The following is a 23,642-nucleotide window of genomic DNA, read 5'->3' as shown; positions in this document are numbered from 1 at the left end:
TACTCCTACTCCTACTCCTACTCCTACTCCTACTCCTACTCCTACTCCTACTCCTACTCCTACTCCTACTCCTACTCCTACTCCTACTCCTACTCCTACTCCTACTCCTCCTCCTCCTCTTCTCTACTCCTCCTCCTCTCTCCTCATCCGCTTCTACTGTGCAGCCCTCCTCTAACGGGACTGTCAAACCGCTCTTCTTCGCGTCGGAAAAGATGTCACTATCTCAGGGCTATTTGTCCCCCGGCTGACGACAACACGAACCGTCCGTAAATAGCCAATGATGTAAGGCAAGAGGACCCCCACCCCCGTTCTACACCTGACCCGAGCGCGGACGGCAGTAAGGGTCGACGTGGCATTCTCTTTACATCGGAAGTTCAACTCTACGAACACCGTCCCCCGTCCCCCTCTCCCACCGCTGCCGGTCCAACTTTACTGTCCAAAATCCTATTAATCGGGATTTTTGGCCTCGATTTAACTCTTAGGTGTTTTGGCACCATCGGGCAATGGTCCCATCTGGGCTGCTCTCTCTCTCTTTAAATTACGTAAAGTACTCTAACATTGTGATTTTAGTAGTGGGTCTCGAAAAATGTTGCAAATGACATGTTTAGTGAAGAAATAAAAGTAGAAAAAAATTGAGGAGGAGGAGGAGGTGGAAGAGAAGTAGGAGTAGGAGTAGAAGGAGGAGGAGGAAAAAGAGGAAGAGAAGACGGAGGAGGAAGAAGGGGAGGAAAAGAAAGTAAAAGAGAAAAAAAATAAAAGAACAGACAGACAGACAGACAGGAGAAAATAAAACAAGGAAAAAACACTGAGATAAACTAGAGAAAACAAAGACCCTCAACAATCATTAGCACAGCCATAAAAAACCCCGAAGAGACACAGGAGGAGCGGGAAAGCCGACCCGCCAGCCGCCTGCAATCCATGCCCCTCCTCGCCCCTGGAGCACACCGGCCGCCACGACGCTATTTCCGGGCTCTAAATTTATCTCGCTGCACAAAGACCGAACGGCTAATCGGATTCGGGGATTCACACCGCCCCCGTGACACACCAGCTGATCTTCACTTACCTTTTTTAAGTGTTTGTTCACCCATTTCGTAAACGTCTTCTTCTGGATGGCGTCTCTCTCGTCTGCGGGGGGAAGAGAAAAGAAAAAAAAATGTCATTAATAACTATTCAAAATCTTCCAAAATAAAACTTTTCAAATCTTTTAAATGCTTACAAGTTGAGTAATAGGCTAAGATCCTATCGAGCGAGAGAGAAAGGTCTGGCAGGATCATATGCCAATACTGCGTGACCTTTCTCGCTGCTTCAACAACATTAAATCGAAAGCTAGTGTTACCCTCGTCCCTTTTAAACGACCGGTAACACCAGTGACCGGAGACTGAAAAAAAATATTCATGTCTTTGGCATTATTAATCTTTTATGGGCATCTCCTTGCAAGAATATAATTACCAGTAATAAAACCTATTATACACACGAGTCAATTAGGTCAGCCTCCGAACAATGGCCAGTTGGCGATGTCGTGAAAGGCCATAAACGCCTATTATGTCACAGGTCAGCGTAGAAAAAGTCGTGTTAAAAAACAGTCAACGTCTGTTTAATCCACAGGGCATCTAGGGTTTCTCGAGAGGCGAAGGTCCGCACCTTGGGATGCTTACCCTATATTTTCACTTCATAACTTACCTTTTCTATCTTCAAAAACAATTTAGCACACACAAATATAAGCACGCGCAAAAACGAAAGAATGCTTAGAGAAGGGGGGGGAGGGAGGGAAGGAGGGAAGGAGGGAAGGAGGGAAGGAGGGAAGGAGGGGGTGGGGGAGGGAGGGAGGGAGGGAGGGAGGGAAGGAGGGAAGGAGGGAAGGAGGGAAGGAGGGAAGGAGGGAAGGAGGGAGAGAGAGAGAGAGAGAGAGAGAGAGAGAGAGAGAGAGAGAGAGAGAGAGAGAGAGAGAGAGAGAGAGGGAGAGAGAGAGAGAGAGAGAGAGAGAGAGAGAGAGAGAGAAGAAGAAGAAGAAGAAGAAGAAGAAGAAGAAGAAGAAGAAGAAGAAGAAGAAGAAGAAGAAGAAAAGAAAGGAAAAGGAAAAGAGAGGAGGAACCACGAGCCAGCCCTTCCGCCACGAGCCCCGCCGCACAACGTCCGCCTGAGCTATCCGCGCGATGACAGCCCTCGACGTAGAGACTTATCGACGGCGATATTTCTCGTCGGCGGGGCCCAGGCAGGACGTCTAATCGTGGGAACAGTCGCCGGGTCGCCAAAGTTTTTCTCTTTCTTCTTTCTTTCATTCCATTCCTTTTGTACAAACATTCCTTCGCCTCCTTGCGCCCCAGCACACCCACACAGGGACCTACAAGTTTCGCGGTAATGCTATTCATCAGAGGACATAATTATGATAATGATGAGTCCCGGTCCAACCCTCCCTGGAACCGCTCATCTCGCCATATACACACGCGCCGAAACGCATTTAACTTGTAAATGCACGGAGAGTAAGTATATACACGAACAAATAACCCCCTTCCTAGTATGCTGCTCTTCAAGATGCCGAAAAATATATACCTTCTTTTCTTTCCTCTCCTCTTTTCTTCTGATTTCTCCACTCCTTTCACTTCTTCCACTATCCCTGACCTAAAATAAGGAGATTCAAATAAACGCGAAAGCAAAATAAAAGGCTCTAAAGTTTCCTCAAAATCGGAATCTGAAGTCCCAAGTTCCTTTCTTATATTCACCCCAAAAGCCCACGTGATGGATGGCTGGACATTCATTAAGGTTAAGTATACTAAAGCCACTTAAACAAGTGAAGACTGCTCCCCACCTCCTCCTCCCCTTGCCGCATCCCTCGCCCCCTCCCCATACCCCTCCTCCAACCACCCTCCCCTTCCTCCCCTTGCCGTATCCCTCGCCCCTTCCCCAACCCCTCTGCCAACCCCCCTCCCAATTCCCCTCCCCTCTCCCCTGGCACAATGACGGTCCTCTGCCACCCCTGACGACCCGAGTGACGGATGGGGAGCCAACATTCACACCACCCTTGACACAGGACCGTTTTCTCTCAAAGGGAAAAGTAAAGAGCTCTTGGTCCTCCAACTATCGGGTTGCACATGCCCCGTTTTTCTTCCTCCTGGAGGAATCCTCGTGACAGTTTACACAGGGTGGTGACTTTCAGGGTGTGCAAATGTGCCTTCTGGTCTTCAAGTGTGATTGAGTGAATGAAGGAGAGAGTGACAGGACGAGTGGGAGAGGACGAGGTGGGTGGAAGAGTACGAGAGGACTAGTGGGTGAGTGAGTGTGAGAGGACGAGTGGTTGAGTGAGTGTGAGTGGATGAGTTAGTGAGGCTGTGAATATGAATGAGCGTGAGCATGAGCATTAGCGTGATCTTGAGTGGGGACGTAAATGTGAGAATGTAAGGGTGGGACGGAGTAAGTATGAAAATGAGCGAGTGTGTGTGTGCGTGTTTCACTTCAGCCTTGGTTTAAATTTAGGGAACTCCCGCTGTCTCCACGGTTGGGAATGTCTGAAAACCCTCGTGGGATCATTCAAGCACAGAAAACGAACATCTGGTATCACGCATAACCCCTTACGCAACGACACGCAATCAGAAACCCACCCACGCCATAATTTTTTTACGACACGAATAATAAAACCAATTACACCCGTCATACATATACAAAAATAGACATGCAGAACCACACAACTTCAGACCACGCTAAACAGGCTCACAGAGAGACCGGGACCGTGGCTAATGCAGCCGACAAAGACCATAGCATTTCCTTCAAGATCACTCACACACTCGGTAACAGGCGGGAGTGAAAGGCTCTCTCATTCTCCATCTCATTCTCTCGTTTTCATTACCATTTTCAGATCCTCTCATTCTCATCTCAAGTTTTCTTGATTTCCCTATTCTCTCTCTCTCTTCCTCTCATTCTAATCATCACATTCTCTCAGTTCTCTGTTTCTCCATAATTTCGCTCTCATTCCACCATTCCCTTACTCTCCTCCTCTCTGTCTCTCCTCTTCATCCCCCTCCTCTCTCATCCTAATTCCCGCTTTCCTATTCTCTCACTTTCTTAAACTGAAATCTCCGTGTCTCCCCCTCCTCACAGCCGGGCTAATTGCGAAGGCCAGCGGGGAGCCAAGACGAAAGTGAGATGCGAAAATGAATTTGACAATCGAGGTTCTCGCTCCCCACGCCAGAGGTAAACAACACTTGACAGATTAGGCTGGCAGGTGGGGAGGATTGGGAAGGGAGGATTAGGAAGGGGGGCTGGGTAGGAAGGGCTGGGTGGAGGTGCCGTGGTGTGTATTCCCACCACGTGAGAATTAGGATAAATTGATTTACATATACGTGGAAGGAGACGACCAAGACAATGCAGAACCAGTTTCTCCAATAAATGAGAAATCGAAATTACTAACAAACGTGTAGCAACTATTCAAAAATAGAGATCCTAATCCCCCAAAAAGAAAAAAGTAATCTGTATAAATTGGAACGGCTAGAAAATTAAGAACAAAATACGCCATGTCCCACGCAAGCACAGAAAACCATCCGTTACAATATTTGTCTTCGGGGGTCAGCTAACGTCGACCTAACGAACAATGAATCAAGTAGTTTGTTCTTAACATTCCACGCTGACAGCCTTCATCTAAAACAAACAATCGTGGTTTCCAAATACAACCAAATACGTCCAGCTTCGTCTAAATAGAAAAAGCATGCATCACACTTCGTAAAAAAATATATCTAGGACTACAATGCTTTAAATTTTCAAGTTTCTAAAGACGCTACTCAACGCAGGGAGAAACCTCCGCGCAAACACAAACCACAGCAAACGACACGCGCATTCTCAGACGAAGAAACAAGACCCACAGAACGCTGGCCATGAGAAAGCCCTGGGAAAGCAGACGCCTTCCCATGAGAACCACGAATCGCCCGAGAAAAAGAACGGAAGGCCAATCGATCTCGGCGGGCATCGTTATCGCCGGCGGGAAAATATAATTAAGATAAAAAAAGACGAAGCAATAAAACCAAGAGCGGGTACGAGCTGGGGAGGGGGGGGGGCTGGGGAGAGTGACTGGGTATATCCCCTCGAGGGGTAGTTGCCAAGTGGTAGTGAAAGTTCGGCGATCAATTGGCAACAACAACAGCGGCATGGCCGGGCAGATATTACATCATGGTAAAGGTTCCGAGATTGATTGCCTCATTAAAAAGGAGGTTGCGGTTAGAGTACGGTGGTTATCATGATAATCTTTTTCAGGGGAGGGGGAGGGGGAGGGGGATAATGGACTATTTTTACTGCCTCACGATGCAAAGATATACGATTCATGTACTGAATCATCTTTCAAGTACACCAGAAAATCACGCAGTTCGGGGACTAGGACCCGTCGCTCTCTGTTACCCCATTATTCGCACACAAAATTAACCAATAATTAAACAAATCAAACAACTCCGCTTCCTTCCCTACAATTAGTTTCCTTGTGCCAAATCAGGAAAAAAAAGCATCACATCTCGAACTCCCCTCCCCTTCCCCTTCCCCCTCCCACCTTGCCAACGCCCCAGCTTCCATGAGTCGACAAAAATATTCCCATGTCTCGCTCCCTGCGTCCCGCGCCGCCGAGAACAACACCGACGACCACAACAAGCATTACGACGGCCAGAAACGAGAACGTGTCACATCTCCCGGGAATCCCTTCGCAGCTCCTGTTGTGGGATGCTCTGATGCTTTCTTATCAAGAACGACAAAGTGTCCTATCTCTACTTCTCTTTTTTCTGGCGGTGGAAACATTACATAATACGCCTACAGGCCCCGCCGTGACATAATAACACCTAATCTAAATCTATTGTTACGTCATTTCGTTAATGGATTATTCCACGCACTGCGCTAATCACCCCACAGCCAATACAGCGACCTCACGCTTGTCATTGTCAGGGTGCAAGGTGATTAAAATATGATCTTTACATAATTGGCTTTGACCTTATCTGTCACCAGTAACGAATCATGTTTTTGCTTTTTACATATCTTAAATCAAACTTAGGACCCTGACATACTTCAAGAAAAAAATGGAAATCTATTTACTGTTTTAAATATTCCACAGCGCTGATAATCCCTCTGTCATCTCGCACAGTGCATTGCTTGTAGCTTCCCCGGGTGATCCAACATTTCTGGTCCCAAGCACAGAGCCTTCCACCTCGAAACCCCCGCAGCCCCCAGAGCCCCCAACACCACGGGCTCCCGCTGTCTGGGTTTCGCCACACGAAGATTTCCAGTTTTTACAGCTCCAGAGGGCGCCAGCGAGTCCGCGTTGTCCGAACAATGCAATTGCTCGATAAATGAACTCGAGATTTCCTCTATTTGCATGCGGGCACGGCTAGGTTACACCAGAACGTAACAGGAGAACCGACCCGCCGTCCTGCGGTCATGAACTATATCAGGTCTTCCATTACCATCTCTGAATGTCATTATCTGAATCACTATGGAAAACAAATCGAATCAATCAAGTCCCGGCAATCAACATTCTACTTTCGCTACAGAATTATCATGTCGGGATTCAATATCCGGCGACAGGCCACTTACCTCTGCTGTTCTTGAGTCCTGGCATCCACGAGCTTCGTAACGCCATGGTGCTCTGACTCCACCTGATGCCACCGGCCTCAGATTCACACGTACGATCTCTCCTGCTCTCGGAATCTAATTCTAGCACGGTTTCTGATCCTACTTTTGTTTTATGGCATTACAGTGTCTCTGCAAGACCACAAAGCTTGATATTTAAGATCGACTGATGGTTAAGATGCGACACGTTATCCACGGTAAGTTCTGATCACTTTCACACAAGAGATATGTTGAGCCTAAACAAAAGAAAACTATAGATCACCTCGAGATGATCTAAATCCCTAATCTATAACTCTACTACATAAAAGATCGTGATAATCGTAAGATAATGTCTTAATAATGACTAGAATCATATTTCGTCATTAGCATGTCTTTTATCAAAGGTTTATTTGCTCAACAAATATAGAGCGTCGAGCCAGCATGAGATTCGATTCACATGCGGCGCACACGAACGCCAGCCAAAGCGTGGCACCGGCAGACGAAGTGCCACGGCTTAGGCAGGGAGGCAGACAGACATAAGGCACTAGAAGGACCGAGGACCGTGGAGCACAACACACAAGCACCGCCGAGGAGGACCCGGGACACACTGTGCAGGATGGGGCCGTCCCGAGCACTGCGCGGCTGCACCAACACCTCCACAAACACCGGTAACTGACCCCGACCTGGCCGCGCTGCCCTGTCGAGATCAAGTATCCGTCTCTGACTCTCTCTAGTCGCATACACACTCACACACACGCACACACACACACACGGCCGCCCCCCGCCCCTCCCACACACCTTGCCTAACGTACCTAGAGTAAGAAATAAGTAATTCGATCACAAAAGATAATAGAGATAGCTGATCCTCTTTATCACATTTAATGCCTTAATGTCAGATATTAGGAAAGCGTCAATGACCAACGAAGAGAGAATCATGAACAGGTGTGTATAAAGGGTTTTGAAAAATGAAGAAAGTGGAAGTCCTCAGGTGAGCAAGAGGACAGGTGTGGGGGCGCGCGTGTAGGAGGGGGCGTGGGTGCGAGTCCTGTGGTGAGCCAGTGGGCGGCCGGCATGGGCGTGAGAGTGTATGTGTATGTGTATGTTTATTGTGTGTGTGTGTGTGTGTGTGTGTGTGTGTGTGTGTGTGTGTGTGTGTGTGTGTGTGTGTGTGTGTGTGTGTGTGTGTGTGTGTGTGTGTGTGTTGCACGCGGGCGCATGTGTATGTGCGTCTGTGAATGAGTGTGCGTGTATAAATACACCGGTACTGAGACTGTGTGCTTGTGGAGACACGCCGGTTTTGTGCGTGCGCCCGCGTATGCGCACAGGTGTATGGGTGCACGACTGCAGGCCCGTGTATCCTTAAGTGCGAGAATGCACGTGTGTGGGAGGGGAAGGCGGGCATGAATCCGGTCACCGCCAGGACCCGCGCCGGGTGGGTTGGCCTCGCCGCCCACTGCTTTACAGTCCAGTCCATTTGTGGAGACACGGGGATATTGTGTCCCTCCTACCGACGCTGTCACCATCGCCCAGCAGAACCTCGGTCCCTGTTGCCACCCAGCAGGGATCCAGCTACCTGTATTCCGCAATTACCGTGTCCCAACATCTGTCACAATAAAACCAACCAAAAATAGATCAGCCCAAAATTTACGCCCCCGATGCCCTGGATATGGCTCCCCCTCATTAGCAGCGCACCGCCATCAACCTGCTTCAATTCACAACAATATCTGAAAGATAAAACTGCCTCTCAGCACTAATAACACCCATTACCTCGCAGCCGAGCCAGTGCTAAGAGCTGCCCATTTTCATTCACGGAGGGCAAACTATCCTATTTCTTCAGCCTTCCCGTCGCCTCCCTTTGTCGTATCTCCGCCACACGCCCGTGATGAAGCAGTTGAGCACGGGCTGCGTGTGTGGCTGCTTCTTAAGAGTGTTGATGATCGCCTTTATAAACAATGAACATTTCTTAACGCCGGTGACGTCACGTGGCCTGGGTATTGCACTGGTAAACGCGAGGCTTGTGTTATTGTTTACTGATCTGCCAGACTCAAGGGTTCCTCTTGTTCCCACCGTGAGTAATACCATGATGAATCGCTAATGATAGTTGAATATATCATTCGTAAACCGGTGATTCAACTGGAAACAAACCTACGATATAGAATGGAATAGACTGTTTTATTCATATCAGTATCTTTAGATACGCATACACTATAGTTCAAAATTACACTTTTAGCCTCAATTTACTCCCCTCAGTAGAGTTCAGCAATGACCACACTATATCATATCAACCTGCTGTTCCTCTCGGTTACAGCGCATGCCACACGCACCTTAACGAGACAAGAAATAAGCAATACCGGCCCTTCCAAGCAAGCCTTCGAGAGCGAATCCAAGACGATAAAGATACCGCCCATAAACACGGGTGTGAGTGTTCCCTCTCTCCCGGCCTCTAAATAAAGCAGGCAGGGTTAACGCAAGAGGGAGTGGCGGTGCCGTGGCAGAGGTATCCTGTCACGAGTTGGGGGAAAGGGGAAGAGGGGGAGAGAGAGAGGGAGAGGGAAAGGGAGGAGGAGGAGGAGGGAGAGAGAGAGAGAAAGGGAGGGGGAAGAGGAGGGAGAAAGGGAGGGGGAAGAGCAGAAAGAGAGGTAGAGGGAGAGGGAGGGGAGGGGAAGGGGAGGGGGTGAGTAGGGGGAGGGAGAGGGGGCTGAGTAGGGGGAAGAGGAGGGAGGAGGCTTACACAAACAAACCATTCTTTGGCGGTTTACCACTCGCAATATCTAGTATACGCGAGCCACGTGTAAACCTTTGCGGCGCCCTCACCGACGCTCCTCGCGCATGTATCGGGCTACCGCTTCACGTCAGCGCAGCGCGCACACATACAAAGTATCCGAGCCTAAGTAAATGACATGGCTTTCGAGACCCTTTCAGACAGTGTGCAGATTCTCCCGTCCGCAAGTGGGCCACACAATGAACTTTCTTTGTGCCTTAGTGGGCCGTGATGTAAACTTTACTACACTCCCGTTTTGGTCATTCTATTTTTTCCTTCCATTCTGTCTTTTTCTTCTGAGAATATTTACCGGTTCCAAGCAGGCAGAGAGAAAGGGGGAAGCGCCCGAGACGAGTAAAGAAGGACAGAGAAAGAGCGAAGATCTAGATATCTCCAAGACAAAAAGCGGCGACTGGAAGGAGACGGCGAGAACAGGTTTTCAAGACGAGATTTTCCTCGTTAAGCTGGGATGTTGACACCGACATACTGCATCCCGACCAGTTGCGTTGTCTCCGTCACACCCATACTCCTGCTACGTTCCGCTTCCTACTCTTCGCGATTCTATCTCCTCCTTCAACTCCTGCGCCATCTTTATCCTCTCTATCTGTCTTCTTGGTCCTCTCTTCCCGTCGTCCTCTTAACCAAAACCGTGATCCGGTTTCCTTCCCGGCCCGCCTTCCCATCCCAGCCCCAATTTCCCTCTGGCCGCGCTTCGCATCCTCGCCCCTAACTCCCTCTCCTCGGAGTAATAAGACCAAGACCATACCCATTTCCCCTCCCCTCCCCTCCCCTCCCCCCTCCACCTCCCCTCCCCTCCTCTCCCTTCCCCTCCCCCTTCATCTCCGGGCGAGGCAATGACGTCGCGCTGATCTCACCTTACTTGTCGCGGCGAGTACCAACCCTTCATGACATTTACTGCCGCCCACTGTGCTCTGCCCTGCGCCCTCGCCCAGCCCTTCAACCGCCCACTCGCCCGCCCATACCCTCTTGCCCCCCTGACACGACTCGTCCGCCCACACGCTCCCCTCGTACCGCACACGCGTTCTTGGTGTGACCTCCCTGATAGACGCTTGGGAGGGGATCTCTCTCTTTCTCTACTCTCTTTACTCTACTCTCTACTCTCTGTCTGTCTGTCTGTCTGTCTGTCTGTCTGTCGCCTCCTGCCTGTCTGTCTGTCTGTCTGTCTGTCTGTCTGTCTGTCTGTCTGTCTGTCTGTCTCTCTCTCTCTCTCTCTCTCTCTCTCCCGCACCCTACTCTACTCCCGAGTAAACACATGTCACGCGCCTCATGAAAAATGATTTGAGACCTGCTTAAATAGTACGCCGGGAAATAGAGCACATTTTCAAAGGATCTAAAGGCTTTTAAAAGAATTGAGGTAAAAACATTATTACTGACTCAATCCGCGTTCGAAACACGGAAGCAAGAAGCAAAAACGTTATCCCCAGACTCAACACCTTCGATATAAGGATGCAAGAAACACCTGGAAGTAAGGCATAGCAACAAGACTCAACATCCTGCACCTCCTTATCCATCCTTTGACCTTACTCCTGCTGCAATAACTAACCACCATGACCTCCAATCACATCCAAAAAATCTAAGCCCCAATTAACATCCCCCGTCGGCTACACATCACGCCCCTTCCCCTAACCCCCTGTCAAGCCAAATGCCAACCCAGTCGATCGCTCAGGCAAGCTGTCCCTGCCAAGTTTAGAAAGCTTTATGGTCAAACAAGAGCCAGTTAGACCTCGCCTGCCCGGACCTCAGAGTCACAGTACTTGAAAGTTTGCTGCTCATAAAAATCCCGGTATGACTGGCACCGATTTTTATCTTGCCTCTTTGCTTCGCTCTCGACCTCCAATGGATTCGCTGCATATGCAAGGCGGCTAAACATGGGTCGGACCAATTCTAAAGAGTCCGCATAATGCAAATGCAGGTGATAAGATTTAACTTTTATGCATTTGCAAAGTAAATTGAAGTGATACACTGTGCTGCGCAGTGGTTAGTTAGGAATATATATATATATATATATATATATATATATATATATATATATATATATATATATACGGACTGATAGATAGTTAGATGGATAGATTGACAAGTAGATAGCTAGACAAAAAACAAACAAACACAATAAAAATATAAATATTCATATGTGAGTGTTACTATATATATGTAAACGTGTGTGTGTGTGTGTGTGTGTGTGTGTGTGTGTGTGTGTGTGTGTGTGTGTGTGTGTGTGTGTGTGTGTGTGTGTGTGTGTGTGTGTGTGTGTGTGTGTAGATATATATAAACATAAATATAAATACATGTATATATACATATATATACATATATATATATATTATATATATACATATATATATTATATATATACATATATATATACATATATATATACATATATATATATATATATATATATACATATATATATACATATATATATATACATATATATATATATATATATATATATATATATATATATATATATATATATGCGCATATACATATATATACATATACACATATATATAAATATATACATATACATACTTATATATATACACATGTATGTATATACATACAGTTACACGGGGAATCACGCAAAACCACGACAAAACATAAAACCCAAAACCCCGAAAGCAAGCCAACACAACCGAAAAATCAGGCCTGGGGGTAAACGGGCAATAACCTGGGCATCCAATGAAACCCTCCCGACTCGTAAAATGGGGAACAAAAAGGACATACACACACTGGGAGGCTGGTGGACATGGGTGCACGTTACTCACAATTACCACGGACACTCGCTCTTGCAAGTCGTGGTCTCGCAGTCTCGCTCTCTCAATCTCTCTTCCTCTCTCCTCCTTCTCTTTAATTCTCTCTCTTTCTCCCTCCCTCCTCTCTCTCTGTCTGTCTGTCTGTCTATCTGTCACTCTTTTTTTCTCTCTCTTTTCCTCCATATCTCCCCCCTCCTCCAACCTTTCTCCTTTCCCTCGCCCCTGTCCCCCTTTCTTTCTCCCTCTTCCCCCTCCCTCCCAACCTACCTATCCATCTTTCTATCTATCTATCTATCTATCTTACTCCCCCCCCCCCCCACCTTTCTCCCTTTCCCCGCCCCGCCCCCCCTCCCCACCCCCCCCCCCCAACCCCTCTCCTCGGAGCTGTGCCCGGGTGGGGGTTTATGGATACTGAAGCGCCGTTTATGACTGGCCCGCATCCTTAACGGCCTGGCACTGGTACCCGGGCACAGTGTCTCTCGGTCTCCTGCCCTCCGTCCATCTGGTCGGGATCATTACCTGCTTATCGGTATATGGGCATTTTTTACGTTTTTTAGCCACGGCACGCTGTAGCTGCGATGTGTAAAAGGAAAAATCAAATCTGCCTTATCTGTCTTGAGTAATTGAGTGGCGGATGGAGGAGATATGAGACAGACAGACAGACAGACAGACAGACAGACAGACAGACAGACAGACAGAGAGAGAGAGAGAGAGAGAGAGAGAGAGAGAGAGAGAGAGAGAGAGAGAAAGACAGAGAGAGAGAGAGAGAGAGAGAGAGAGAGAGAGAGAGAGAGAGAGAGAGAGAGAGAGAGAGAGAGAGAGAGAGAGAGAGAGAGAGAGAGAGAGAGAGAGAGAGAAGGAAATGGAAAAAAGAGAAAATGATAAAGGAAACGAGAGAGAGTAGAAAAAGAGAGAAGCAGCGAGAGGAGAGAAGAGAGAGAAAAATATGCAATATACCGACTCCTTCCCCGTAACGATAAGATCACGCCTGTTTTCGGGTCAGCCCAACTACGGGTCTTCGGCTCACCGTTAAATGGCTTAGCATTTTGTAACGGTATAGAGAAATTTCGCTGTACGTCCTCATCTGCCTCTATCTACTTCCCTTCCTTTCGATAATTCTCGTCCTTCCTCCGTTTATGCTCCTTTATCCTCTCCCTCATCTTATCCTTCCTTCTTCCTTCGCCAACAAACTTTTCGTAAAGTGTTCTCCGTATTTCTCATGTGATTTCCCTTATCTTCCTTAACGAGAATTTAATAAGATAAATGCAATCACCAGGCCAAGAATACTTCCACGAGGACGCAGCGCTGGTGCCCTCTACGTGGCCATAAAACAAGTTAACCGGGTCGCCCTCCCATTGCAACCTGCATGGAAACTGCACTTTCAAAACAAATAATTTCAAGTCCAGCAAGTGCTATCCAATCTAACTTTCTCAAAATACAAGATCACCCCCCCGTAATTCTGAGGGATGTCAAGATTTCATTCAACACGAATAACGTTCCGCCTATACCAAGGCACTTAACGAATATCGAAATTTTGGCGGGACAACCGCTTCTCCGGCACACGTACTCTACTTACCTTAATAACCTCATCATCAGCAGTGCTCGTGTCTTGTAGCCTACAGGTGTGAGGGCTCGGGCACATGTGTTGGCTCTGTACCAATTACCACGTGTTATTCATCGCTCTCACACTGACTCCACTCATACTGTCTGGTGGGAAATCTCACTCTACGTTGAACGTATTGATCTGTGCATTTTGGGGGATATCGAACGATCTTCATTCTATATAAACAAACCAACAAAGAAGACAGACAGACACAAACACTAAACTTTCATATTTCACTAACAATCCCTTCCTCCCACTCGACCATCGCTCGACCAAACTGTCTTTAATTACCACTTATGTGCCCAGCCTTTTGAATTCTAGCTTATTAGTTGCTGCCTTTTTTACGACCGAACTATCTGAAATGCGCATTCATTATCCAGCGGCGGGAGTGTAAAATAACATGGAAATAGTGACAATGATAAACAGCTGCATAAAGATTCTGTATAAGATTTCACGACAGTCAATGCCGGGACAAGCAAACAACACGTGTCGGGAATATACAACATACACGATGCAGGAATCGGCTATCTTGTCAGATCATCTCCGAGCCGGTAGTAATCTCTCCCTTTTTATCTCTCTCCAGTAACTCACTAGACGAGTCTCCCCCCCCCCACCTACCACCCCCGCCCCCTCCCCCAAACCAATTCGCTTAGCCAAATATAGAACCTCCGCAATTATCTAGACTGTTTCCGTCCATAAAGATTCTAATATCGCTGTAAATATTTTCCCTGTTTGGAAAAGTGATTTTATTTTTTACGCCAGCCTCCAAACAAGACGAGGCGCCGCGCACTCGGACGCATGCGCATAAAAAAACAGTAAGTACACCCGATACCAAACTTCTTAAGATCCTTTTCATAACACTTAATGTCGCGCCCTTCAAAGCGCCGGCTATTATGAGCGATCTCGTCACTCTCAGGATTATGCGCCATTTGGAAGTGTGTCCACTTGACGTGCTGAAAGGCGGACATTCAGGAAGGAGGCGGGGGGGGGGGCAGTGCAAAGTTCCGTGTGATTCGTCGGGGATTATTGGCGTAAATCAGCGGTTCGGGCGCATATAAGTCCCTGTGTCGCCGCTTCTGCACGCCCGCGATGTGTGTGACACCTGGGGAGATCAAGGGCTAGGGGGAGACCGCCAACACTGACCTCCGGCCACGGCATGCCGGGAAAATTACTTAGTAAATACTCCATTGCTATCGGCTCGATTTAATTGCTAAGGCGGCATAAGTGATTTAGCACCGACGGCATCAGAGGGAAAGCGTACGATGGCAGCCCTGCGGACCAGAGAGAGGGCGCGAACCAGGTCGGGCGAGGACGAACCACGATGCACAAAGAGGTCTTCCTACACCTATTTTTTCAACGTCAAACCACGGATGATCCTCGCGTAAATCTCCCTTCCTAAGCATCGGCCGGCGCGCAGTGAATACAGCGCGGCGAGATCACGTGTTCCGGCCCAGCCCGGGAGATGGCCAAGATAAGCAGCTGGTTCCTTCGTCATTCCAGGGAAGCTCCGGGCGCTGCAGCATCTCCGCCGGCCATTCCTGCACGTCCCAACGAGGGAGCATCAGCGGTTGCACGCAGGAAAGCTTGTGGCTGTGAAGCAACTGGTTATTCAGTGACACCGCGCGCCTTCATCCGAGGGTGACATGGCCGTCCTCACGCGGGCCTGAAACACCCGAGGCGAGGGAGGATCCCGGGCCGACGAAACCCATTGGAATATTGAGGCCTGGGAGAGAGTGAGAAGGGAGGGGAGGAACGAAGGGAGAGGGAGAGGGAGAAGAAGAGGGGGAGGGGGGACAAGGGGGAGAGGGAGAGGGGGGGACAAGGTGAAGGGGGAGGGATAGAGAGAGAGGGAGGAGAATCAAATCTGCCTTATCTGTCTTGAGTAACTGAGTGGGGGAGGGAGGAGACATGAGAGAGAGAGAGAGAGAGAGAGAGAGAGAGAGAGAGAGAGAGAGAGAGAGAGAGAGAGAGAGAGAGAGAGAGAGAGAGAGAGAGAGAGAGAGAGAGAGAGAGAGAGAGAGAGAGAGAGAGAGAGAGAGAGAGAGAGAGAGAGAGAGAGAGAGAGAGAGAGAGAGAGAGAGAGAGAGAGAGAGAGAGAGAGAGAGAGGAGGAAACAACAAAGAATGCAAATTGGAGTCTTACTGGATAAAAAAAAGACTGCAAGATTCAGATGCTTGTAACTCCGTCGCTTAGAATATTAATAAGGTAAACATCGGAAAAATACTAAGACCAAGTTCCATGTACATCTATCTTAATCAGCCTTTGTGCAAGCAGTAGAGAAAGAGGGAGAGAAGAATGCGAGAGAAACCGCACAGGGGCAGAGGAAAACTGCCCGAGTATGTCTGAATCATAACTGATTCAAGAACAATGCAGAGAAATGAGATAGGAGAAAGGGGAAACCATGGAATGCGAAGCTCGTCTCGCCTCGATCTTTTCCAGCGATAAAAAAGACCAATACACGGACGGCAAAGGGTTGAACAAGGCAAGAGACGCCAGACAAGGGTTACCAGGGAAGGGCGAAGAGAAAGGGTGGCCAAGGGGGAGGAAAGGAGCGGGAAGGGACAGCTCAAGGTGAGTCTAGGTTGGGAGGGAAGGCAATGTTCAACGCTAATCCTTCGAAGCGAACACAGCTGCCGTAGAGACAGGGGGAAACCATACCATATGCCGCTTGTATGAACACCAAGACTTGCGCAACGATGCCCACGATGCCCAGAAGCGATGAGTAAAAAAAAAGTGAGAACGACGGTGCGTGAAAGGTAAATTGGAGACCGCAGTCCAGCGAGGAAAAAAAACAGAGGGAACTTTGCACGACCTTCAGGTAAGAGCAGGTGTTCTAGTCACTGTCACTATCGCGAGGAAGGACGAGAGATGTGTTAGGAAGAGAGAAAGAGAAGAGGTAGAAGAGAGAAAGAAAAGATGAGATGGCGCGAGGGGCGAGAGAGGAATTCGGGGTAAGGGAAAGGGAAAGGGCGGGGGTTCAGATCTGGGGAGAGGACGAGAGGCGACGGCGGGGATGCCAAGAGAGGGTTGGTTTGCACAAATGGAATAACCAGACCGATATGTTGCATCCATGACGAAGGGATTAGCAGAAAATAACTTTGCTGGACCGGATGTTACATTGCGCAATGCTGCATGGTTGCCTAGCTATTCATATATATACAATATACATATACGTATACGGACACTTCCATGATGATCCCAAATCCACAAACCAAGGCCACACGGCCCAGGAAACGGGTAAAAACTGCATTTGTTTCCATGTAAAGGATGCATAACTGATAGCTCCATTCCGGCAACAAACAAGCCCTCAGAACGGGGAACTCGAATCGGCCGTGACTGACCGGATATGCGTCTAATTCTATAAAACCGACCGCATTCCACCTGAAATGCCCATTGTCGTGCTTGCAGGTGACAATTTGGCACAAGAAAACGTTCCAGTTCATCTTCCGCGGGTCGCCATGGCTGTGGGAGCAGGACACGCTCCGATGGCCTGGAGGTCGCGCCGCCGCCATCCGAATTCGGCAGTTGTCGGGCGGGATGTGCACCGACACACACTTCTACGTATGGGTTAAAATGCACAATTTGCAAAGAAATTATCGCATACATGAATTGTATGTATAATAACAAATGCAATGAATATTTCACGCAATCAATTAAACACATACATAAAGACAGACAAACATGGAATCATACACACGCACCCAGGAAACACACACACACACAATGCATAAAAAACATTATACATTCTAAAAGATTCAAGCACCTACGAACACAATTTTCTCTAACTAGAGACACAATAACCTTCACATACACATGTCAGTGAACATCGGACGCCCTTTGCTGCTATCAGATAGGTTATCAGAGGTGAGTCACTCGTGTCAAGTTACTTGATCTGACACAAGAGGAAGAAGAGGAGGAGGAATGGAGAAGAGAAGGAGGAGGAGGAGAGGAGAAAGCGAAATTGAGAGATGGCTTGAGAAAGACTTTTCGCCAAATATTTTCCGAAAGGCAAGCATTTTCAATTTAACAACCAAATGTATTATCTCTGGTCCGCGTCTATACATACATACAATATGTATTTATATATGTATATGTGTGTGTGTGTACTATATATATTTATAACAATGTGTGTATACACGTATATGCATATACATCTATATCTATATTTATTTATTTATTTATCTATCTATCTATCTATATAAGCTGGCTCCCAAAAAAGGTTGCCAAAGTTATATTTATCGACTGATAACCGTATACCAGGAAATCCTCTATCGTCCCAAATAGTAAAATATGTAACTGCGCTCTACAATCACCAATGTTTATATTGCGTCAACGCCTCCCCGGGTTCGTGAATTTTAACATTGGACCTCAGAAATTGCACTTGCATACCATAAAATACAAGAATATATGAGAATCAAATCTAAATTCTTTCAGTATTGGTGAACTCTAAACATAAACTACACCAGAAGTCACCGAATAGTTGTTATCTGGGAGTTTCGCTTTCACTTTCAGGGGCTTTCCCCGCGCCACGATTTATTTTTCCGTCATAAATGCAATCACTTACAAATTATCAAATCCACAGATCACAAGAAAAGAGAGGGAGGGTAAAAGAAGAAGAAAATAATAGAAAAGTGAACGATGAAAGTGAAAAAACAACTGCAGCAAGACGAACGATAACGGCCAACCAGACGACCGCCACAGAAAGCCGCCCAAGAGCCATCGAGGTGTTGAAAAATGGTCGCACACACTGAGGACGCCATCTGTCGCCACGTGACAAATTTACACAACACCTTTCACTGTGCGAGCATTGCCCTCTTTCCTTTTACACGTTGCGCTCCCATGTTGTCTGTAAACGTCACGCGGTGGGGGGAAACGTTTCCATTCTCAACGTTATTCTCACGTGCGTTTGTAAATGGACGCAGGTTGGCCAAAGGATGGAGGAGTAGATGCGTTTATTTCAAGTATTCATGTATTTGAATAAGTATGTGCGTGTGTTCGCGAGTACGGAAATACCTCCACGTACGCAAAGATACCTATACTACATCCCAGACATTAATTCCAAAGATTTATATACATATAAAAATATTCACATACATATTTATGTAACGATGAGATGAAATTTTATCGATTTTTTTTCTACATTTACCAAATATACCACATTTTTCATGTCATACCATTATGCACCACAAAATACCCGTAAATATCACCTATCTTCTAGACAGGGTTTGTTACCCTTGATGTGACGACACTCACCCTTCTCCTTCCCCCGCCCTCACCCCCAACACTAGTTCTAAAGCCGTGGTACTTCCCTCTTTCTCTCTCACGAGCCATAATATAACTTTATTTCGCCAAATGACAAAAGCCCACGGAAATTTGTAAACCAAAGATTATGACAGAGGTGAGAAGTGAGACAGAGGCAGAACACCTGACAGTTTGTTTACGGTTTTAGCGACCCGTTGTTGAGACGGAGACGGCCTCGGGAGGGGGAGGGGAGGGGCAGTGACGTTCGCTGCTACCTGAAGGCAAAAACTGTACTCGGAGGGGAATGCTTAATTACAATGCTTCAGCTGGTAATGAGTGTTACGATGCATCTCTCTCCCCCTCTCTCTTTTTCTATAATTCTGTTTGAGTGTATAATTCCTTATATGTCGCTCTCTCTACCTTCCCACCACCTTTCCTTAATTCGCTGAATGGAATTAATCAAAATACTCGTGTGATGTGAAAGTCAAACACTTATCTTTTTTTCTGATGTTGACGTAAAGGATTGTTCTCGTGTTTCGAATTCACAAGAAACGCTTTGTTGAAAGTAAAGGCAAGGAAGGGCGTTTAGAGGCATAAAGGCGAGCTTAATTGAAGAGGAAAAATGCCATAAAAGGAGCTCGGCGGGTGGCGGCCTAATGGAGGCTTAGCGAAGGGAGGAACAGAAGGGAAAAGATGAAGCAGAAACACAGACCAAGGAATGATAACCGATCTGAAAGAATGGATAAAAAAAATAAAACCGACTACATACAAAGACAAAAACACCAAATTAAATTTTATCTGCGAAAAGACAAGGAGTTCGAAGACCTGAAGATGAAGGTAAGATGTGGTTTGGTACAATAACGGGGTTTGGAGTGGCGATGCCGGGGTTGAGTCAGAAGGCATGGGACGTCCCTCGCCCAGGGCAAGGGCAGGGGCTGGGGATAAGGCAGACACCCGCGGCTTGACCTCACAGCCGGCCTCACTCTGACACCTCGTCTCCAAATATTCGACTAACTTAGGAGTTCTTTATAACGATTTGTACCAGCCTCTTCTGTATCACGCCTCATAACAAACCTTATAATTTCAACATAACATAAACCACACACCAAAAATATTAATTGGTTGAAATGAATGAAACTCAAACACATAATACATTCACTAAACAATCCCAACATACGTATACGCGATAGAAAGTCTGCATCCCGAAGTCCTGTCAACACAAATGACAAAGCGCCTTCAAGTCTGGGAGGGGGGGGGGGGGGGGGGGGCGTGTCTGAGAGCCGATGTGGAGGCTGCGAGAGACATCCGAGAGCGACGGTTGTAATGACGCAAGGATATCTATAAGCTATTGTGTGTGAGTGTGTGCGTGTGCGTGTGCGTGTGCATGTGCGTGTACGAGAGAGAGAGAGAGAGAGTGAGAGAGAGAGAGAGAGAGAGAGAGAGAGAGAGAGAGAGAGAGAGAGAGAGAGAGAGAGAGAGAGAGAGAGAGAGAGAGAGAGAGAGAGAGAGAGAGAGAGAGAGAGAGAGAGAAAAGAGAAGAGAAGAGAGGGGGCAACAGTGTGATAGAGATAAGAGAAAGAGCAAGCGGTGTACACGAACACGTGCAAGCGCACAGTGCACAGCAAATACACAACATAACACCAACACAGCCACTGCATCTACACGACAGAAAAGGCCAGCCCGACGACCCAGCCCGCGACGACAACCGCCCTCGTCCTCTCGGTCCTTGAAGCCGCGTCATAAAAAGGCCCAGCGCCCCGGATCCCGCCTGCACTAATGACGTGGTAATGCACGGCCACTCGACCTTTAACAGGTGATTACCTGCTAATGCCCGTCGAGATAAGCAAGCCGGGAGAGTGAAATAGCCTGCAGGGTACAATGAGCCTTTTTCACAATGACGCTTTCACCGGAACGCAACAATCAAACACAGCAACAAAAAACACACACGGTGAAAATGAAAAGCATAATAACTAAGTTTACCTCGCAATAAATCCTCAGCTTAGAGTCTCGGTGTAAACCCTGGTCGCAAAGTGAACGGGTTTTGTGCCGTGCCAATTTAGTGTAATTGCCTGGCGAGGTGCTGGCCACGCCGAGCGGCCTCCCTGCACGCAAGCACTGCCGCCAGCGAGGGTACTGGAGCGACACAAGGTCATGAAAAGGCAACGCAGGTCACGGTGCTTGCAGAGGAGCCACCTATAAGGCAGGGTTTGTAGTGTAAGAGCTATTTCTTACAATAATCTTTACTGGTCTTGTGATTCTATAGCTCCAGAAATACTTCATATTGAGATCGCAAAATAAAAACACACTTTTCCCATCATCAGAGTTTCTAACCATTTTAAAGCTACAACATCCACTGCAACTAAAGCAGTGATGGCGACGTGCAACACCTCTCTTGCAAACCAAAAAACATACATAACGAAGATTCCAAAACCATACTTTCGCAAAACGTCAGAATCCAATAACCAAGAAAAAGATCCCACGGACATCCAATCAGCACAAAGGTCGTCGCCTCCTTTCCAGAATCCCACCACACCAAGTGCTATCGAGAAGGTGGAGAAAGGGACTCCCTAAGATGAAAGAATCCCGCGTCGAGTGACTGAAAAGCCGCTTCTCTCTTGCTCTGATCCGGCTGACCAGCGTCGAGATGCCCGGGCGATGGTCAGCGAGACACCGAGACCTGAGCAGCATGAACGACTCGCTCAACCTGCCAGAGCTCCAGTATCCCGGGCGTCGCGTCCCAGACACGTCGCTGACAACACCGACGGTGGCATTTTTAAACATCGTCACCATTGCAAACCTGCCTCAGCTCAGACGAGTTAATACCTCGTATGACTATCAATTTTGTAATATCTGGAAATCATCCCTTTGCAAGGTAATTTCCCATCAATTTTCACATTTGAACACACTTTCCATAAGAAGCGTCTGCAGAAAATTGAAAGACTTTGTTTGCTTTTTAAATGACGAAAAGAAAATTGAAGGACCCCCTAAAAGGGGGAAGGGGGAAATCACGAAGCAAACAGCAGCGAACATAACGGCAAGAGGGGACAGACAGCTGGTGTTACGAGACACCAAGATGCGGGCGTCAGGCCGGGGGGTGGGGGAGGGTGGGGAAGGGGGAGAGAAGAGATAGAGGAGTGAGTCGGTGCCTTATACGGGCGTCAGCCGATGCCACCACGCTCGCACACGCCCAACTCGATGGCCGCTGGACAAAAAGGCATGTAAACCCCCTTATCCCCCCATGACTCCTCACTCACTGCCGGTTTGACCAACACATGACTGTCCATGCCCTTCTCGGTGCCGATGCCCGCACGCTCCACCTTACATCGAATGAACTCACACCAAAATAAAATCACTAAGGCATGTTGTTTCCTGCAAATCATTCATCTATCTGACAATCCAAGACAACGACTGATGGTTTTAAACAACAACAACAACAACAACAACAACAACAACAACAAAAAAGAAAACACAATACCCGGTAACAAGCAACATCTGACGATAAAATCTAGTCAAGATATTAATCGTCACAGTTGTTCACTTCCGGCACGATCCACAGATAAGATGATATCTAAGCCCCTGTCCCACTCCCACCCCTACCTCTTTCCGCCGGTGCAAGAGGCAGCTGACCTCTGCAAGATGATTCATTTGGGCGTGGGTCATCCACCGCGGCGCTGTTGACCCACGCCCTTGACCCCGAGCCTCCTCCGGGTCTTCCTTGAGACTCATGATAAAACGCATGACTCACGCCCTTTGAACTCATAAAACATAAACACGGCTAGACGCATCCTCGCGGCGGCCGAAAAATGCAATTTTACTCTGATCAAGAACAACAAGCAAGCTACTGCATGCAAACTTCTCTTGGCCCCCTTAAAAGGAAAAGAAAAATCACAATATTTCGCGTCCTCTGCAAGCCCAAAATATGTCTTCATCAAGAGTGCTTATCACACTATTAAGAAGAACCATTTGACTAATCACGCGCTTTAAAGTCTCACCGAAGACTGAGCACGCCGGGCCAGAGGAGGAGAAAGAGGAAAAGGAGGGCGGGAAGAAGGAACACGAGTGAATCATCTAGCTTAACGACGCCCTTACGCCCACGCGCCCACAAAAGGTTACCAGCTCGGGTTACCGACCTGAGGAATCTGGTCAGCAACAGGCGGCTCAGCAGACTTACGCCAGCAATCTCTCCTGCTGGATCTCTCTCTCCATGAAAGCGGAGACCTTTGGCCAAGGTCAGGGCCATCTCATGGCGGGGTGTCCATCTTCATCACCCCGGCGCTCGGGATCAATCTGCTTGGACTATAACGTAAACTCGCCAATGCCGCTCTCGGTCGCTTGAACAGTCTGCGGCGGACAGGCGCGCACCGGCCGAGGGTTTGTTTACCTTTCGTCCAATCCCGCGTGAATGCGGCGCAACCAATGTGTCCGTCAATGAATGAGCTCAAACGTACAATCCCCCAACAAACTTTCATCCTTCGCTCCTTCACTCCCACAAGAGCGCACACAAGGGCATGACTTTGTCCTTTGTTCGTCGTGACAGAACACGCCCTCGCCATCTTCTCCCTTCCTTCGCTTCACCGTGTCCTTTCTCACCCAGATCTACGAAATAGGCCTATGTCTCTCCTTGTCACTACATCTGCATAGGCTAAAACCCTCAATTCTTTGTTTGATTCTTTTCTCGTCAGTT

The 23,642-nt window shown here is 47.7% G+C and overlaps 1 protein-coding gene across 49 annotated transcripts in view; it reads right to left on the bottom strand.

Moving 5' to 3' along the window:
* shot (dystonin-like protein short stop) overlaps positions 1 to 23,642 on the bottom strand; it is a 433,523-nt gene that overhangs the window by 173,414 nt on the left and 236,467 nt on the right. For 47 of the 49 annotated variants that reach the window (XM_070131222.1, XM_070131229.1, XM_070131231.1 and 44 more), the window contains one exon: positions 1,064 to 1,125. In XM_070131222.1, coding sequence (XP_069987323.1) covers positions 1,064 to 1,125 — 62 coding nt within the window. Of the gene's footprint in view, positions 1 to 1,063; positions 1,126 to 6,555; positions 7,202 to 23,642 lie in introns of those variants that run through there. The other 2 variants (XM_070131230.1, XM_070131228.1) reach the window with 2 other exon arrangements.

This window comes from Penaeus vannamei, chromosome 16, assembly GCF_042767895.1.
Source record: "Penaeus vannamei isolate JL-2024 chromosome 16, ASM4276789v1, whole genome shotgun sequence".
NCBI classification, from domain to species: domain Eukaryota; kingdom Metazoa; phylum Arthropoda; class Malacostraca; order Decapoda; family Penaeidae; genus Penaeus; species Penaeus vannamei.
This window is presented reverse-complemented; position numbering and strand designations above follow the sequence as displayed.